Raw genomic sequence first — 15,075 nt, 5'->3', positions numbered from 1 at the left:
TCGATAGCCTTGCCGATAGTCGGATCTATAACCTCCTCAGCTCGAGTTCAGTCATTTTTTTGTGTGAAGTTCGCAATTACCAAGGCCATATCGCATGTTCACCGTTGCCGCAGCGCCCTTTAGAATACCAAAGGCTCGAACAATCGCAGGTGGCATCCGGTCTTGGGGCTGGTTGATATCGAAGTTCCCTAGCGACCTGTTTTCCCGCCGATTGATTCTTAACATCGCGCTGCTAGGTTTATCCGTATTCGATCGTAGATTCTCTTACCTTTGCGTCTGGGCACCCCAATATTTATCTCCAGGAACCTGCGCGACCACCGGTCAATCACTCTGGGAAGCTAGTGCGTGGACTAAGAGGTCTCAGGGTAAACCAACCTGAACCTCACCAAACGCATCGGTTTCGGTACGAGTGCCAGATGCCTATCAAACCGAATTCCAGTCAGCCTGTTTCCTTTTGTAGTCCCATCCCATCCTATCGAACCCACCATATTGACCGATGTGCTCCCAAAAGCTCTTTCACCAGATCCGACGTTTAGACGACTAATGGAAAACAATGAGGTATGTGGACGATAGACCGGAGCGCGGATAGTGGTCATGGAACGATAGAGCTGGCAGAACGGAGAGGTTGAGGGGCTCCATCGGGACAGGACAGGTGTTTGAGATCTAGAAGCATGTGCTGCTCGGAGCGCACTCCGGGATGTGGAATTAAGCATCGTGTTAGGGTAGAAAATCAAGATGCCAAATTGAATGCGCAAACGAGGTAACAAAAGGAAAAAGAAAAATTCTTTAAATCTTGTAATACAATATCAAGAAATCCTAAGAGGGATATACGGTCTATCGCTTTTGACAACGCTGGAGAAATGCAATTGAGACGAGAAAGGTTTTGGCGAGGAGGAGAGAGTCTTTCGCATTTTGTGTCGCCGTTGGGCAATCCCGAGTCTTCCCGCGTACGCCGATACGGTTTCGCTTGGTATCATCCCGCGCAAACGCACCAAGTCCCACAATACACCAGGCAGACGGCGGTGTATTGTGTGGTAAGGCAATCATACCGGCAAAACAATTCTCCACCCATCGGCGGAAAGGGAAAAAAGCCCTTTTTTGCTGGCTTTGAGCACTGAATTGCAGGGAGGTAGGGAACAGCCTGGACAGCAATTGTGAATGTAGGAGCATCAGTTTCATACTCATGGCTACCCTCTAACTAGATCCGCCAATGCTCTTCCTCAGCTCTTCAATACATTTTTCCCGGTATCTTCTTGCGCTTTCCAAGATGTCGTCCAGGCCGCCGAATATGTGTGGTGCACCCCGGACACGAATCAGCTCTACCTGCACCCCAGCGTTTCTCAACTTGTCCGCATAGGCTTCGCCTTCGTCCCGAAGGGGATCAATCTCAGCGGTCCAGACCAGGGCAGGGGCCAGATTGGCAAAATTCGGTGCGAAGATCGGGGATATCTTCCAGTCCTGTATGCGCGAATTAGAGTGCAATGACATTGCTGTCTACATCGGCAATGGAATTGCCCTCATTCTTCGTTGACTTACATCTTCAGACTTCTCAGGCCGGGGCACACCCAGCCAATGTTTATGGAAATAGGACATCCTCTCTGCGGGGAGCGGAGCCGTGAACTCCATCTCACGGTACGACTCGTATGGTGTGTTTTCACGGTCAAATTCGCCATCGGGTGTGAAAGAGCTGTGCATATCTGTGACTGGCACAGTCAAGATTTGAAGACTCAGTGGAAACCCGTTGTCTCTACAGAGGTGAGCAACCACGATTGCCAAGTGGCCACCGGCGGATGTTCCCCCAATAGCCATGCGGTTTGTGTCAAGATTGAATTCCTCTGCTTTTGAGCGAACCTGGAACGATGTTAGCCGGAAACTGATTTGGGCGGCTTGGTGTCATCCTTCATACCCATTGGAAAGCCGCCCAGCAATCCTCGATCGCGGTAGGGTGTCTATTTTCTGGCGCAAGCCGGTAGTCGACGTCGAAAGCTACCACGCCTTCACCCAGATCATGCACGATGCGTTTGCAGGAATGATGATCCGAATTGAGATCCCCAAATACCCACCCTCCTCCATGGAAGTTGATATATGCTCCTCGCTTCTTCGGCTTGCCATCTCCGCGAATCACTAGCTTAGGTTCGAATATCCTGATCTTTATCTCGCCCCCTTTTACTGGGCACTTTTGCTCTGTGATCTTATATATATCTGGTGCAGAAGCTCGGCCATACGCAATCAAGTATTTCGCTGGATTAGCTCGGAAATCTTCTATCGGGACCTGGTGCGTGTGAAGCCGGCCAACATTGTAACGATTATAGTGATCAACGTATATGGGATCCAACTGGTGAACTAACCCGGGGGGAATGCTATTGAGCAAGGGCTGTTCGATAGTTACCGGTTTCAGATCATGGAGAGAACGATCTCCTACCCGTTCCTGGCCCTTTATTAGAAGGCTCGATGTCATTGATCTGCGATCCTACCTGGTCGGCGGCAGACATATCCGCAATCCTGCAAGCCTAGCTTTTGGCGAAAATATCCCGCTTTCGGTCGATATTCTTGGTTTGGTTAGTAGGAGATTCCTCCTGAGATTGATGAAGCGAATAACACCAATATATTTTGTCAATCGTACCCCGTCCTCAACAACGCTCTTGGTGTTGTTGTCCCGCATTCGGCATTTCGGCATGAGGATAACATGACTAAGCCCTCGGCAGTAACTAGTTACTTTCATTGGCTGCATTCAACCAATCAGTTCGCTGTATCGTCGCATTAAATCACCCAATCAATGCGCACTAAAATACAAGCAGAAAAGGGGTACAGTGAATGGCTCCAGACAGAGTGTCAGCCAATTTATAAAAACTCCAGGCAAAGATCTCAAAACTAGAGCGGATTTGATTTGCCTAATCACTCCCTCATTGACTGAGATTATGATTATGGCGAGAATATGCCCCTTCCTCGGGCTACTAGAACGCGAGCAAGGTAGGAACTGCTCGCTGATATCTAAGGCGAATCCGATACCCTCTATGCGCCATCCCTTTTGATAGCAATGACGTTTAAAGGTCATTAGCTCAAGGGATGAACGTTTGACTCTTCCCTGAATCCTTTCCTAGGAATCTGCACCGCGCCCGCCCATTTAGTGGACTCCTGGAGCCGCGTTAATGGCTCTCAGAATAGCGATTGTAGGGGCTGGTAGGATCTCCGTACCATACTTTTGTTTCATGGGACCAAAAGACTAATGTCATATATAGGCCTTTCTGGACTGGCGTCGTTGAAACAATGCCTCGAAGAAGGATTCAACGCTACAATCTTTGAGTCCCGTGATGTCATCGGTGGCCAATGGTGCTATGAAGAGCCAGACTCGGTCACCGGTGAAACAGCATCGTCGATATATGAAGGAGTCTTGCTGAATTCCTGCCGTGATACGTCGTCCTTCAGCGACTTTCCCATGGACCCTGCGCGATATCCCGACTATTTTGGCCATCGAGGATTTTTCCAGTACCTAGAGGAATACGCTGACCATTTCGGCCTCAAGGAGCATATCCGCCTCAATACCAAAGTCATCTCGTGTTCACAAAATGAAGATGGCAAATGGGCGGTGAAGACGGTGCAACAAGGAGGAGATCCGGTTGAAGATTGCTATGACGCGGTGTTCGCATGCTCTGGTGCTCTCGCTAGGCCAGTGATACCCCAGTTCGAGGGGCTGGAAACATTCAAGGGAAAGATTTTCCATAGTCGCGTCTACCGGAGGCCAACAGGGCTGGAAGGGAAAAGAGTAGCTATCATCGGCTTTGGCAACTCTGCGGCAGATTTGTCTTCTGAAATAAGCTGGCAGGCGAAAGAACTCCATCTCATTACTCGCAGAGGTGGGTGGATTGTGCCTCGCTTCGTTCTCGGCAAACCGGCTGAAACATTCGACAGTAAGTTCGCACGACCGTGTTAGATGCGTCTAATTGCAATCATACAAAACTAACGCCAGTGTAGACAGAGTAGTAGAAACCATTCTACCATCGCAGCTATCTCAGTGGTGCCAGACAAAACTATGTAACCATGTTATGGGAACACTGCCTGACATAATACAACCAGACCACGGGCTTATGGAAGCAAATGTTACGATGAGAAGTGACCTACTGGACAATATACGAACTGGGCGCATCATCCCGCATCGCGCAGCCATTCAAAGTGTCTCAGAAACGTCGTTGATCTTAACGGATGGGACTTCCATTGACGTTGATGTTGTCATCTTTTGCACTGGGTATCACCTGAGCGTTCCATATGTTCCCGAGGAGAGCTATCGGATGACATATAACGAAATCCTCAGCACTAACAACTCAATGGACCTTTACAAATTAGTGGCTTCACCTCTTTTCTCAGACCTATTTTTTATTGGCTTTGTCGAGCTCGCTGGGCCTCTGATCCCGGTAGCAGAGGTACAGGCGAGATGGGCAACTTCAGTACTTGCCGGTCGAATCAAATTGCCTCCCATGGAAGAGGTGTATGACGATATAGCAGTTTATCAGGCATCACTAGTGTCAAGCGTAGGTTGTTCCTTTCAGCATCGACCGATTTTGAGTGAGCCACGGCTAATTTCGAGTATGCAGATGGTGAATTCTGACCGGCACACTGTCACCATCCGCTACCTGCCCTACTGCGACGATCTCTTGAGAGACATCGGCGCTACACCCACATTTCGACGCCTATTCCTCAATTTGTTCAGCTCGAACCCTTTCAGAGCGGCAAGATTGCTCAGAACAGTATACTTTGGAATTAATTCTCCAGCCCAGTACAGGCTATTTGGTCATGGAAGCAAGCCAAATCTTGCATCTGCGACATTATTGAGACTAGCCGATGAAGATGAGGGACTGAGCGAAGAGGAACGATATCACCTGGGGATGTCCGATCTGGAAAGCCCCGAGCAGGTGGAAGAGAGTTCCTGAGCTAGTGAAGGTGATAATTATTCTTAATACCCCTTCGTGCACCTAGTGGGGACCTGTGACACTCGCTCTATCAATTCATTATCTGTATACCTGATATTGTTCCGTCTTCATTGTTGTTTCAAGCGCCGAGTCACAGCCGGTGAGCTGAGATGATAACAATCATCACAGCTAGCTACGGATTAGTAGATAAACGATGACGGGACTTGGAGTCTGCACATGATAGTTCGGATCTTCGAATATCTCTTTCACATATCATGGTAACATTAGTGTGGCAAAAAAAAGGGAAAGGCAGAAAGAAACAGAGAGATCTGGTCATTCTCTCCGTAAAGCCGCCCATCAAAGATTCAACTCAAGACAAGTGAGAGAAGCGCATATTTCTCTAGGCCAGTCGCAAATGAACCCCGCTCCTTCTCATCTTCTATGTCAACCGCTGTATATTAGCTCAAGTCCGCTGATTAGCAGGATTGACTCTGGAAGAGGCTCTTTCAAATCCTACTAAGCTTGGTCGGGCAGCTAATAGGTGAAAGCGGGAGGGGACGGGAGGTCTGTCTTAAAAGTTAACTTAGTTTTTTTTTTCTGGAGGGCTTGGGATGAGATGTCGCTTTCCGTGGATTTGACTCGCTTTGTAAGTCAATCAGAAGTTTTTGTGTTGCACTGTGCTTTTGCTTTGGAAGATTCCTGGACCGGGTTACTCTCTGCAAAGCCGATATCTGGAGTGGGTGTGAACACCCTTGGTTCCGGCGCACAGAGAACATAGGGAGGATAGTGGGAAGTTGATTTGAGATACCGGTAGCTTATCACTGCGGACAGCAAGCATTTATAAGTCAAGACATGTCGGTATTGATCGGCAGGTAGTTAAGTAGGTGGGTTAGGGGATGCAGGCGGATACGTAAAAGATGCCAACGCATATGCTATGTACAATAGGAATGACAATAGTTCGGCATACAAAGGAAGTTAAACCCGCCTTTGCTTTTGGAAACTAAAAGAATTCCCATACTCCTTTTCACGCACGCCCACATGACGGAATATGATGAGTTGATGCAATTGAGCTCCGGCACCCCCGAACTCCATCCATGGTTTCACAAACGGAGCAAAAAAGAGGCCGCAAGTAAGGGACAAGGGGGAAGGGTTGAAATAATGCAATGCAAAAAGGTAAGCAAACCTTGCTTCAGAGATTGACAGGTGTCCCCATCTTGAACGGGGTTCTCCAGAATGCCCACCACTTGGAAATCTCCTCTCATGATAGATATGAGAGATTCAGGCTGGATGGGTGAAACAAGGTTACAAATTAAGTTAAGAGTTCTGATAGCTTGAACAAAGGGCATATAGATGCCTCCTGTGAGTTGACCTAATCCAGCATGTCCGCAACACTCTCTGAAGATGACCTGTTCCAAAGATAACTAGCTAGACCATTTGGGCAGGGTGGACGTTCCATAACTCTATCCGTAGCAAATGGAAGAGGTAGGAAAGGCCGACGAGAGCCAAACGAACATCCTGACGAAGACCACTCGGTCTTGGTCTCCGACAACAGGAACGACTCAGCAGGCTGAACGTCTGGAAGCACAAAAGTCGGATTGTTCTCGCCTGCTGGGTAGTCCAAGGCCATCAGATGGCGGACTTTATGTTGTAGGTCCATGTCGTTAGAGCTAGTACGTCCACGTTTCCGAGAGGATCGACAAGGCGACCTCAAAGCGGACGACTTATTGGAGCGGGGCACAGCTACAGAGAGCTCGCAAAGACTCTGCGCAGCCTCGTGAGCCATGTCAACTGATGCATCCAGAGAGAACTTGGCCAGATCTGGAAAGTGAGTGCTAGAAGCAGACATGGGCTCAGGGGATGCGAAGATATCTGAGCAAGACCTTTCATCAATTGGCGAAGCGATCGTAAACGTCTTCTTGCCATCTCTCGTGCTTGCGCAGCGACGAGTCGCCCGGGTAGCTAGACGAGGCAATGTAGGCGCGCAGGTTCCTGACGCAACAGAAGAGATGGAAGAAGATCGAGAAGACCGGCTTGACCGCGACGATGTCAGGGATGGAACATCGGATATCATCGAGTCCGGAGACGAAGTGGATGAGCGAGCGAGAGACGAACGACGAGTGCAAACAGGGTACGACTCTGAAGGAAGTGATTTACTAGTATACATACGTAAAGGTGGTCTTTGGTCGAGCGTTGTACGTTGAGCGCACATATTCTGCGCTTGTCGCATAGCGGAAGTCATAGATGGCCCACGAGCGGTGAACGGAAGAACACTCGCTGCAGGAGTATTGTTCGAGAGGCTCTGCGGGCTCATCTGCGGAGTTGGAAGAACACCGAGTTTAAGAGGATTTGGCAACAGTATCGGTTGTGATTCTGCGCTATGGCTGATCTGAGCATCGAATTTTCGATCGCATGTTGGCACCTGGTTGGCTGCCAAAGATCGGCGCCGACAACCAGTGTCAGGAGAACTGGTCGGACTCAGAGTTTGAATGGGTGGTAGGAGATCCTGGATGGCAACAGGCCCAGTGCAAGCGTTATCCAAATCGACGTTGTCGAGTTCGGGAGTCAGAGATGGTATGACCGTCTTCCAAGACAGGCCTTCGCCGTTAAAGCTATGGTCAGATGACGGTGTATACCGCAAAACGATATCGGTCCAGCGCTGAAAAACAGGCTCCGAAATATGAAGCCTCCATCCTACCGCCTGGAGAAAGATCAGTTCGTTTTGGTTGATCTCTGTAGTACTCAAACCCGAAATTTTGCTCCAAGCACGAGCAGAATAGTTTCTGTCCTGAAGGTACTTTGAAGCCAAAATCAGGGCTGATAGGAACATGCGTCGGCCGCACTGCATAGCGCGAGAGTATTCCTGAACATGTGGTTGTTCCATGGTAAAATTATGGCTTGGTATGCGTTGTTTGATCAAAATAAGATAGTATAAGGCTACCTGCAGCGTCGAATAGCTGGTTCGAGATCTCCTGAGGGTTTCCCGAATAAAGCTTCGGAGGGGTAAGACTCCTTTGCAACCCAAAGTTGAGTCGCTCCGGGCAGCCTCGACTGCGAGTGGCCATATGATTTCGACAATTTGCGCAGCAGAGTCTTCAATAATCGGAAAAAGAGAGCAGGGATTCACAGTCAGACAAGAAACAAGCACGAGGGAAGGATTTTCTCCCACTTACCGACAAGCCGATCGACAAAACCGAACCTCAGATGGGACGCGCGCACCAGCGGAGGCGGTTGACGCGGACAGCTTTTGCCGATATCAGCGTTTGCGGTCCGAAATACACGTCGCGGGTGTCGACGAAGGTCAGGGGCCACGGTATTCTCGTCGGTAACTTTACCATAACCCGATTTTCCTAGTGGACAGTGCGAACTAGGCTGGTTTGTCACGCTTGGGCATCTTCCTTGACCCGAATTTTCATCATTCTCCCAGATCACGTCTATCGACGAAGACGAGATCGACGAGCTTGAGCTCTGAGAGGAAAGAGAGTCAAGTGAAAAGACGGAGGAGGAAGATGAGGACGCAGACGATGCGATTGACGAGGCGTACGGGTAAGGGCGCGGTAAAGCATGTTGCAGGTAAGGATTTACAAAATTGAAATCCAGGGTGTCCATTACTGACATATCCCAAAAGCACAACCGCGCACACTCTATATCAAACTAACACAGGGTTGGAAGCGGAGGTGGTGGTGGGAGGTAAGGACAATAAATAATCCGGGTTGTTGGGGGGGGGAATAGACCGTTTCGATAGAACCGTATAGGGGCAGCGAGGGGACAGGCCCGTCTTTGATGGTAACAAAGGTGACGGGGAAACCTTTTAACCTTGACGCAGAGCCAGGTTGGTTTGCGGTAAGGTGAATGACTATTTATATGTGAGTCACCCTAGATCGGGGACCGGGCGAAGAGAAGAATGAGTCGGTGCGCCGGCAGGAGGAAGTAGGCGGGCGTATACGATAGAGACGGAGAGGGCGAGATATTGTGGAGGCGTTGTAGGAGGGTGGTAAGGAGGAGTGGTGGTGGTAGCAGGAGGAGGAAGAGGACGAGTTCCGATCACCACCTGCGAGATTCCAAGAACAAGAGACAGCAACACAAAAAGCAACACACAACGGCAGGGCTGAAAGACAAAAGAAACAAAACGGCGCGAAGAGATGACTAGCGTCGGAGGAACAGAGGGCAGATATGCAAGGTACCAGGTCACAGCGGACGAGGAGGCACAGCCTGTTGTTATGTACTGGTTGTGGCGTGGCGCGTAGACACTCCGGATTAGGCAGTGTGACTCCCCAGCGGCAAAACCAGGCTCTCTAAACGCAGGTAGTCATCTCGACACGAATAAGGGGCAACGCAGGCTTGGAATCTTCGCAGGCGATGATCGGATCGTAGGCAAGAATACAGGCAAAGAGCATCGTCATTGTTGAGAAGGTAAGTGAGGGTGGTTGGACAGGCCCAGGCCGCACCAGCTAAGCGGTCGCGCTTATCCAGGCGGCTGTCTGGAGTTGATCAGTAGGAAGCCAGGATGACACAAGAGAAGGGGAGTATCGCGGTTGCTCTGTGCTTCCTCTTTTCGACAGTTATTCTCGATTTATTGAGACATTCCAACGAAGGACCGAAACCGGACGAGATGGGAGTCAGAGAGGCAGGGCGGCGATGAAGGCGAAAAAAGGACGATGAGAACTAAGAAACGCTGAGTAAGTCAGCCATCGGGCGCAAAAAACTCTAAGGAGACGATGACTCCTTCGTTGATAAGGGGAGGAGTGGTGATGCGACTTCGCGGGCTTGGGCCATCAAATGAGTCGATCGCGAGTTGTGGTGGCGAGGTGGCAAGGGAGGCTCGGGGTCCACGCAGTGGAGGTGGTGCGGTCGACAGGCAACTCTGGCGACAAAAGGAACGGCCACATACCTCGTGGTTAGGACTGTTGCTGGTACTCTGGACAGTCTTTTGGTTTAAAGGCGTGCGTTTGGCATCGAATATCGACGGTTGGGTATTCGAAGGATAGTGGCAATGAGACAAATCACAGCGGAGTCATTCAAACAGTCACCGCCAACAACACTAAAGCAGAAATAGAGAACGGAGTGGCGAGTGTACAGTCGCAGTAGAGACGAGAAGCAAAGATACTGAATATAAACCGACTGTTTTTTACGATGAACAACAAGCAGACCAGAGTTGAGAAGTAATGTGGAAGACGAGTCAAGGGCAAAGAGGCCGCTCCGCAGGCCTTTTTGAATCCCCAGTTCTTTTTAGCCGTTCTGACAAGCCCATTTGTTAGTTCAATGCTCGGGATGGCTGATGAGTCGAAGCCTTGAAGCGGATTTGACGCCAGGCTCTTGTCCTTCCCCCCCCCTTTTTACGTCGCCAATGCGGATTTTTAGGCTTCAAAGCGTCAAGGATGGTGGGGGCTGGGAAAAAAATAAAAAATAACGAACAAAACGGAATTCGAGGAGCAGATTCAAATCAAGCATATCAGGCACACGCAACAACCAGCCAGCAGCAGAAGCAACATTAGCCAGAACGGCGAACAAGGGGGCCGTCTTCGATAGCGTAGGTTGCCATCGCAACAAAGGGGCCAGGCAGCGACCGCGATGGGGTTTCAGCGCCGCGAGAAGGGGAAGAAGAAGAAGAAGAAGAAAACGAGCCTCGTGACATACCTAGAGGGACTGAGCTTGCTGTGGCCTGGAATCATCAACCAGCCCGTGAGCTGATTCGTGAGACAAGAGGGGAGCTGAGCAGATGGTCAGTCTGACCGGATCGAATGGAGTGGAAGTTGGTGGTGCATTTACTAGGGAAGAGTGCGGAGTGGAGAGTAAGACTGTAGAAAGACAACAGGGAAGATGATGGAGAAAAGCCCTGTGGCGGACTGTGCTGTATATGTAATCCCTTCACTGCCTCTCCAGCCCATGGTTACTCTGTGCCCTTCATCAATTCGTTACTCTACAGATACGGCTGCAGGGTTGGCAATCGCTGATGGAACAACGGCTTCACCAAAAACCCTGCCTGCAGCCATGCTGATCACACGAGTCTACAGCTTCACTTTTCCGGCTCTCCCTGAAAAGAATCATAATTACTTTCATCCCAAACAAAGCTTATAATAATTCACGAACAAGCAGGATTCCCCGATCCGTCCTCTCTGTTGTTGTTTGCCCAAAAGGCGCCGACGGGATGCCACGGACCGACTCGTGAGTCATCGTCCACTGGTCGCAGCCCAATTGGAAAAGGCCTATTACTCTCACGTATTCTCGCCATCCTAGCCCTAAAATAGCGCGGAGATAAGGCGAAACGCCCTCTTCGTCGACGAGGAAGCAAATTCGAGCTTGATCTCATCTTCCAAACTGGGTTGCTCCGGCTTGCGTGGACCGTGGTTGGTCGAATGTTGGGGGGAGAACCTCCGCATTTCCGTTCGATTTGTCCGATCGGGAGAGAAGACCTTGGATCGCGGTATCTTCAGGGAAATGTTGTTTTCTGTGCCACCTGGGGGGAAAACACAGTGCGCCGGTTCCGGCATCCCACATACCACAGCAATCAACCCATATCCGCCGTAATAAGGAAACGTAGCCTTTTTCAAATCAGGAATTGACTTGGATCAAGCAACGTCTGTCCCGAAGCTGTGAACGAAAAGAGTTTCACAGTAGCCGAGGGTACTCCCAAACGTCTATCCCCAAAAGCCCATGCCCAGCCGGATATGAAGTTAGGCACGGGGTTAATTAACATTAATATCGTCGTCCCAATAGCGCCCAGCTTGAAATATACCCCAAAACCCGAAAGCAAAGCAGGTCATATCAACGCCCTGTACTATGTTCTGCAACGCCAGCTCAAAGTTTATCGACAAATTCGGCGGCAAAGGGGGTTCATGAATGGGAAAATGGTGTTGCATTCGAAGGAGCAGAGCCGTCATGATGCTGGGCCTTCCAAATCCTGTACGAGATTCTCGAGAAACTCCATCAACGAGCGATCCTTGCAGTTCGAGATCCCCTTGGCGCAATCGCCGCACACGCGTAAGTAACAAAAGGCGCACCGCCACCGCGCCTGTCGATCGGCCTTGAGGCAGGTCATACAAGGCACTGCGAAGTACGTATTTCGCGAAACCATAAATGATCGATGAGATTGATAGCAGGAGAAGTGCACCTTGGTGAGCGGCGGAACGACGTCGACTTCGACGATTGACGGCGTGTTCGAGCGCTGCTCGGTTGATCCCGCCTTGGACTTGTCTGAATTCGACAACCCGCCGGGGCTTCGAGGGCCCTGTTCCCCCTCCCTACTTGCGCCCGAGTATTCGCTGCCGCTCGGCGGCGAGGTAGGGCGCTGAGATCGAAAGTGCGCGCGATGGGAGTCCTTTCGCTGCGGGTGTGGTGAGTGGATGTGGGTGGGAGGCGCGCGCGGAACGCCGTTGGACGCGCTGTTCTCCCAGTGTCCATCCATTGGGATCGGTTTCATCGGATGCGGTTGCATTGGGGGAAGTTTAGAAGACTGGAGGCTGTCACCACGAAGCACCATCGCTTTACCAGGTCGATGTCCGGACAATTCAACCGCGACAACGGAGATATCTGAGCGATCCATCCGTTTCTTTTTTTTCCTTTATTTCTCCTCAAGGGGGGGGCAAATTGGACGGGCGTACAGGGAACAGGCCGGCTATTCAAATTTCAGGAAAATTGCGCGCAGTCCTTGCGGGCAATCGAGCGGAAGCCCCTAGGTTATATAGAGAAATGGGCTCTGAGTCGCACCAATGCAACAAATTGGCCATAAAATATTAAAAGGCTTAGCTCCGATTGAAGCTTGGATGGGATCAACCACCGTGGCAATTGAGGAAATGCTCATTGCTCGGTACTTCGTATTAGAAGTAAATCACAAATATAAGAATCTCTCTCCATTTCGACGACTGTGGCTCTGGTAGCCAATGATTCAAATTGCAAAGAAAAATGAGTGGAAACCACCCCGCAACGGCAGAGCAGGAACAGGCAGGACGATGGCTGATGGACGGGCCATCTTGCTCGCTTCGCTGCCAACTGAAGCTTCAAAGCTGGTGTGAAAAGAAAAGCACAGCTCATGGATACGTGGGACGAGTCAGATCTGGCTCTGATTCCAGCAGCGAAAAAGCCACCAGGAAAAACAGCCTGTTGATTGACCAGAGATCGCACCTTGGAGCAGCCTATCACTGTGACAAGTTGGCGAGGATTTTCGGACTAGGAGAGGGGAATTGGGTCCGCTGGGTGGCTCCAAATTAGCCAGGACTGGGATTAAAGCGATGCCGTAATGCCGTCTCGATAGAATATTCCCATCTTGTGAGGGATCGCTCGTTCAACATCAAAGCCTTCTCTGGTCATCAGCATGTTCAAGGTGTAGTTACTCGGTAGCACCACTGGCATAGTTCACTACAGAACCATCAGTCCTGGAACTCGGAAAAATCTCTGTCTCCTCATCAGCAATCTGCAGTGCGACGTGCATGGCTCACACGCTATTTGAAGGGCCAATGAACCTCCGCCCCCTCTGTGATCAGTTTTGCTGGTGGCTGGCGAGCCTTGAGTGGGAACAGGCGCCGAGAGCCAGAGAAACCAGGTTTATGCACACCGCATCATGAGAGAGCAACTCATCGGAATATTATTTTGTCGAAAAGGCAAGCCGCGTCAGGTCGAGTTGACGCCATCTGTTTGACATCTTGTTTCCTGTTCCACCACCGGGGGCCTGCACGGAATCACATCTCCATCGTTCCTTTTGCCCATCGACACTGCAGTCTGGATCTCGACGGACAATCTAGTTCGGCATTCAACCGGAGGACCACTGTTAGAACAGCCTGAGAGAAAACTCCCGGAAGCTTGATTTCGAACGCAGGTTTTTTCTCTTCTTCTCGACTTTGTATTTCAGATGGCGAATTGGTTTGTCCTTAGAGACACCGAAACTCTCTCGGTTTAACTGACTATCATTCTCACCGAAAAAAAACATACAACAGCCAGGATTCACTGGTGGTCACCCACCCAACTACTAGCCAGCTGGCAAGTGGCTTAAGTACGGCTGAGCGGACGGGAAGCCCTGTATTCCACTTCCTGTGGTCATATGTGTCTGTTTAGAAGGGAGTTCCACACAATTAACCGGATTCATTAATGTGTATCAGTATTCAAACTGGTGGATTCTGAGGACCACAGTGGTGGCCATACTGGAAGAGTGTGCTGCCGCTCCATTCCTTTACCTCCTTGTCCATGAAGGCGCTCATACCATATCTCTCCTCAGCTGTCAGTTGCTGAATCCTATCTTCAAGGCCATCCTCACCAAAAAACTTTCTATCAATTTTCGCCCAGTATACCAGGTCAAATGCCCACCTGCATCACGCCCCATAGTTAATCCAGAAGTCACAAGCTTCCCAACTTTGCTTCATTCATTCCGCTGGACGCTGGGGTTTGCTGATCACACCTCAATGAAGAGCACCTTCTTCTTGCTTTCAAATGGTGTCTAGGGAGGTTGTGAAACGGGCTTTGTAAGCTTTGTCCAGTTATCTAACTAAGCCCTGGGTCCAGTATTCAGGTAGCTCAATGAGAAGCCAGAAAAGGGGGCTGTCTGCAAAACTAGGTGGTTCTGCATGGGTAAACTCCCAATCCACCATGCATTGGCAGGGTGGAAATTGTCACAAACAGCTTGAATGGATGGCGGTTATTGGTAGAGAGTCGTCCATCACGCGTGAGCTTGCAGAATAAGCAGCAGGATATGTACTTGCACTTGAAGTCTCTGGCTGACGTGATGATTCCATTTGTCTGGGATGCAAAATGGGCCATGTGCATCTCGGCTAAGGCAAAATAAAAGGAGTCGGAAGTGTCAAATGGCTTGGTTGGGGTGCAAGAGAGAAGCCCCGCCCAGTTGGATCAATTCATTCATATTCAAGATCAATGGATGATGTTTGACCTCCCAGCGGTAGTCAAATTCATCATCTTCAACAACTTTCGAAATCGACCCAATTGCATTGGATGAATGCTGATTGAGCTGAAGTAAAAAATAGTTGCCATTTGAGAGTATGCAGTCTGGAGAACATCCATGGCGGTCTCAGGGTTTAAGGATGGTTGCTCATGTCTCGCAATACCAGGAGTATTGAGAACGTCAATAAGATCAGACTCATGTTTAACATAGTCCATGATAATAACCGGCCCAAGTCAACTGGGGTTCTCTTCTGCTGGGCCTTAGTGCATTGACTTTCCAGGGGACGGT

General features: G+C 50.0%; 6 protein-coding genes across 6 annotated transcripts in view; 1 reads left to right on the top strand and 5 right to left on the bottom strand.

Annotated features, from left to right (window-relative positions):
• Positions 1–713, bottom strand: part of UREG_04479 (fumarate hydratase) — a gene marked incomplete at both ends in the record, with an annotated part of 3,147 nt that extends 2,434 nt beyond the window's left edge. The window contains 4 exons of the mRNA XM_002544916.1: positions 81–196; positions 269–306; positions 376–420; positions 486–713. Of these exons, the coding sequence (XP_002544962.1) occupies positions 81–196; positions 269–306; positions 376–420; positions 486–713 (427 nt within the window). The remainder of the gene's footprint in view (positions 1–80; positions 197–268; positions 307–375; positions 421–485) is intronic.
• Positions 714–1,194: 481 nt separating this feature from the next.
• UREG_04478 (uncharacterized protein) lies at positions 1,195–2,492 on the bottom strand (the record flags this gene model as incomplete). The annotated part of the gene is made up of 4 exons (XM_002544915.1): positions 1,195–1,458; positions 1,537–1,851; positions 1,907–2,428; positions 2,475–2,492. The coding sequence occupies 4 exons, from the start codon at positions 2,490–2,492 to the stop codon at positions 1,195–1,197; spliced, it is 1,119 nt and encodes a 372-aa protein (XP_002544961.1).
• Positions 2,493–3,149: 657 nt separating this feature from the next.
• UREG_04477 (uncharacterized protein) lies at positions 3,150–4,925 on the top strand (the record flags this gene model as incomplete). The annotated part of the gene is made up of 4 exons (XM_002544914.1): positions 3,150–3,180; positions 3,240–3,908; positions 4,075–4,526; positions 4,590–4,925. 4 exons carry the CDS (start codon positions 3,150–3,152, stop codon positions 4,923–4,925), a joined length of 1,488 nt encoding a protein of 495 aa, XP_002544960.1.
• Positions 4,926–6,273: 1,348 nt separating this feature from the next.
• Positions 6,274–9,304, bottom strand: UREG_04476 (uncharacterized protein; the record flags this gene model as incomplete). The annotated part of the gene is given in 7 exon segments (XM_002544913.1): positions 6,274–7,040; positions 7,071–7,994; positions 8,075–8,512; positions 8,561–8,757; positions 8,777–8,952; positions 9,128–9,196; positions 9,221–9,304. 7 exon segments carry the CDS (start codon positions 9,302–9,304, stop codon positions 6,274–6,276), a joined length of 2,655 nt encoding a protein of 884 aa, XP_002544959.1.
• Positions 9,305–11,140: 1,836 nt separating this feature from the next.
• On the bottom strand, positions 11,141–12,444 carry UREG_04475 (uncharacterized protein; the record flags this gene model as incomplete). The annotated part of the gene is made up of 4 exons (XM_002544912.1): positions 11,141–11,329; positions 11,402–11,464; positions 11,597–11,948; positions 12,053–12,444. The coding sequence occupies 4 exons, from the start codon at positions 12,442–12,444 to the stop codon at positions 11,141–11,143; spliced, it is 996 nt and encodes a 331-aa protein (XP_002544958.1).
• Positions 12,445–14,756: 2,312 nt separating this feature from the next.
• On the bottom strand, positions 14,757–15,002 carry UREG_04474 (uncharacterized protein; the record flags this gene model as incomplete). Its single annotated transcript, XM_002544911.1, has 1 exon — positions 14,757–15,002. The coding sequence occupies one exon, from the start codon at positions 15,000–15,002 to the stop codon at positions 14,757–14,759; it is 246 nt and encodes an 81-aa protein (XP_002544957.1).
• Between the last annotated feature and the right edge of the window lie 73 nt (positions 15,003–15,075).

This window comes from Uncinocarpus reesii, genomic scaffold (genome assembly GCF_000003515.1).
Source record: "Uncinocarpus reesii 1704 scaffold_2 genomic scaffold, whole genome shotgun sequence".
Taxonomy (NCBI): domain Eukaryota; kingdom Fungi; phylum Ascomycota; class Eurotiomycetes; order Onygenales; family Onygenaceae; genus Uncinocarpus; species Uncinocarpus reesii.
Note: the sequence above shows the minus strand (reverse complement) of the source record. Positions and strands in the feature narration are given on the sequence as shown.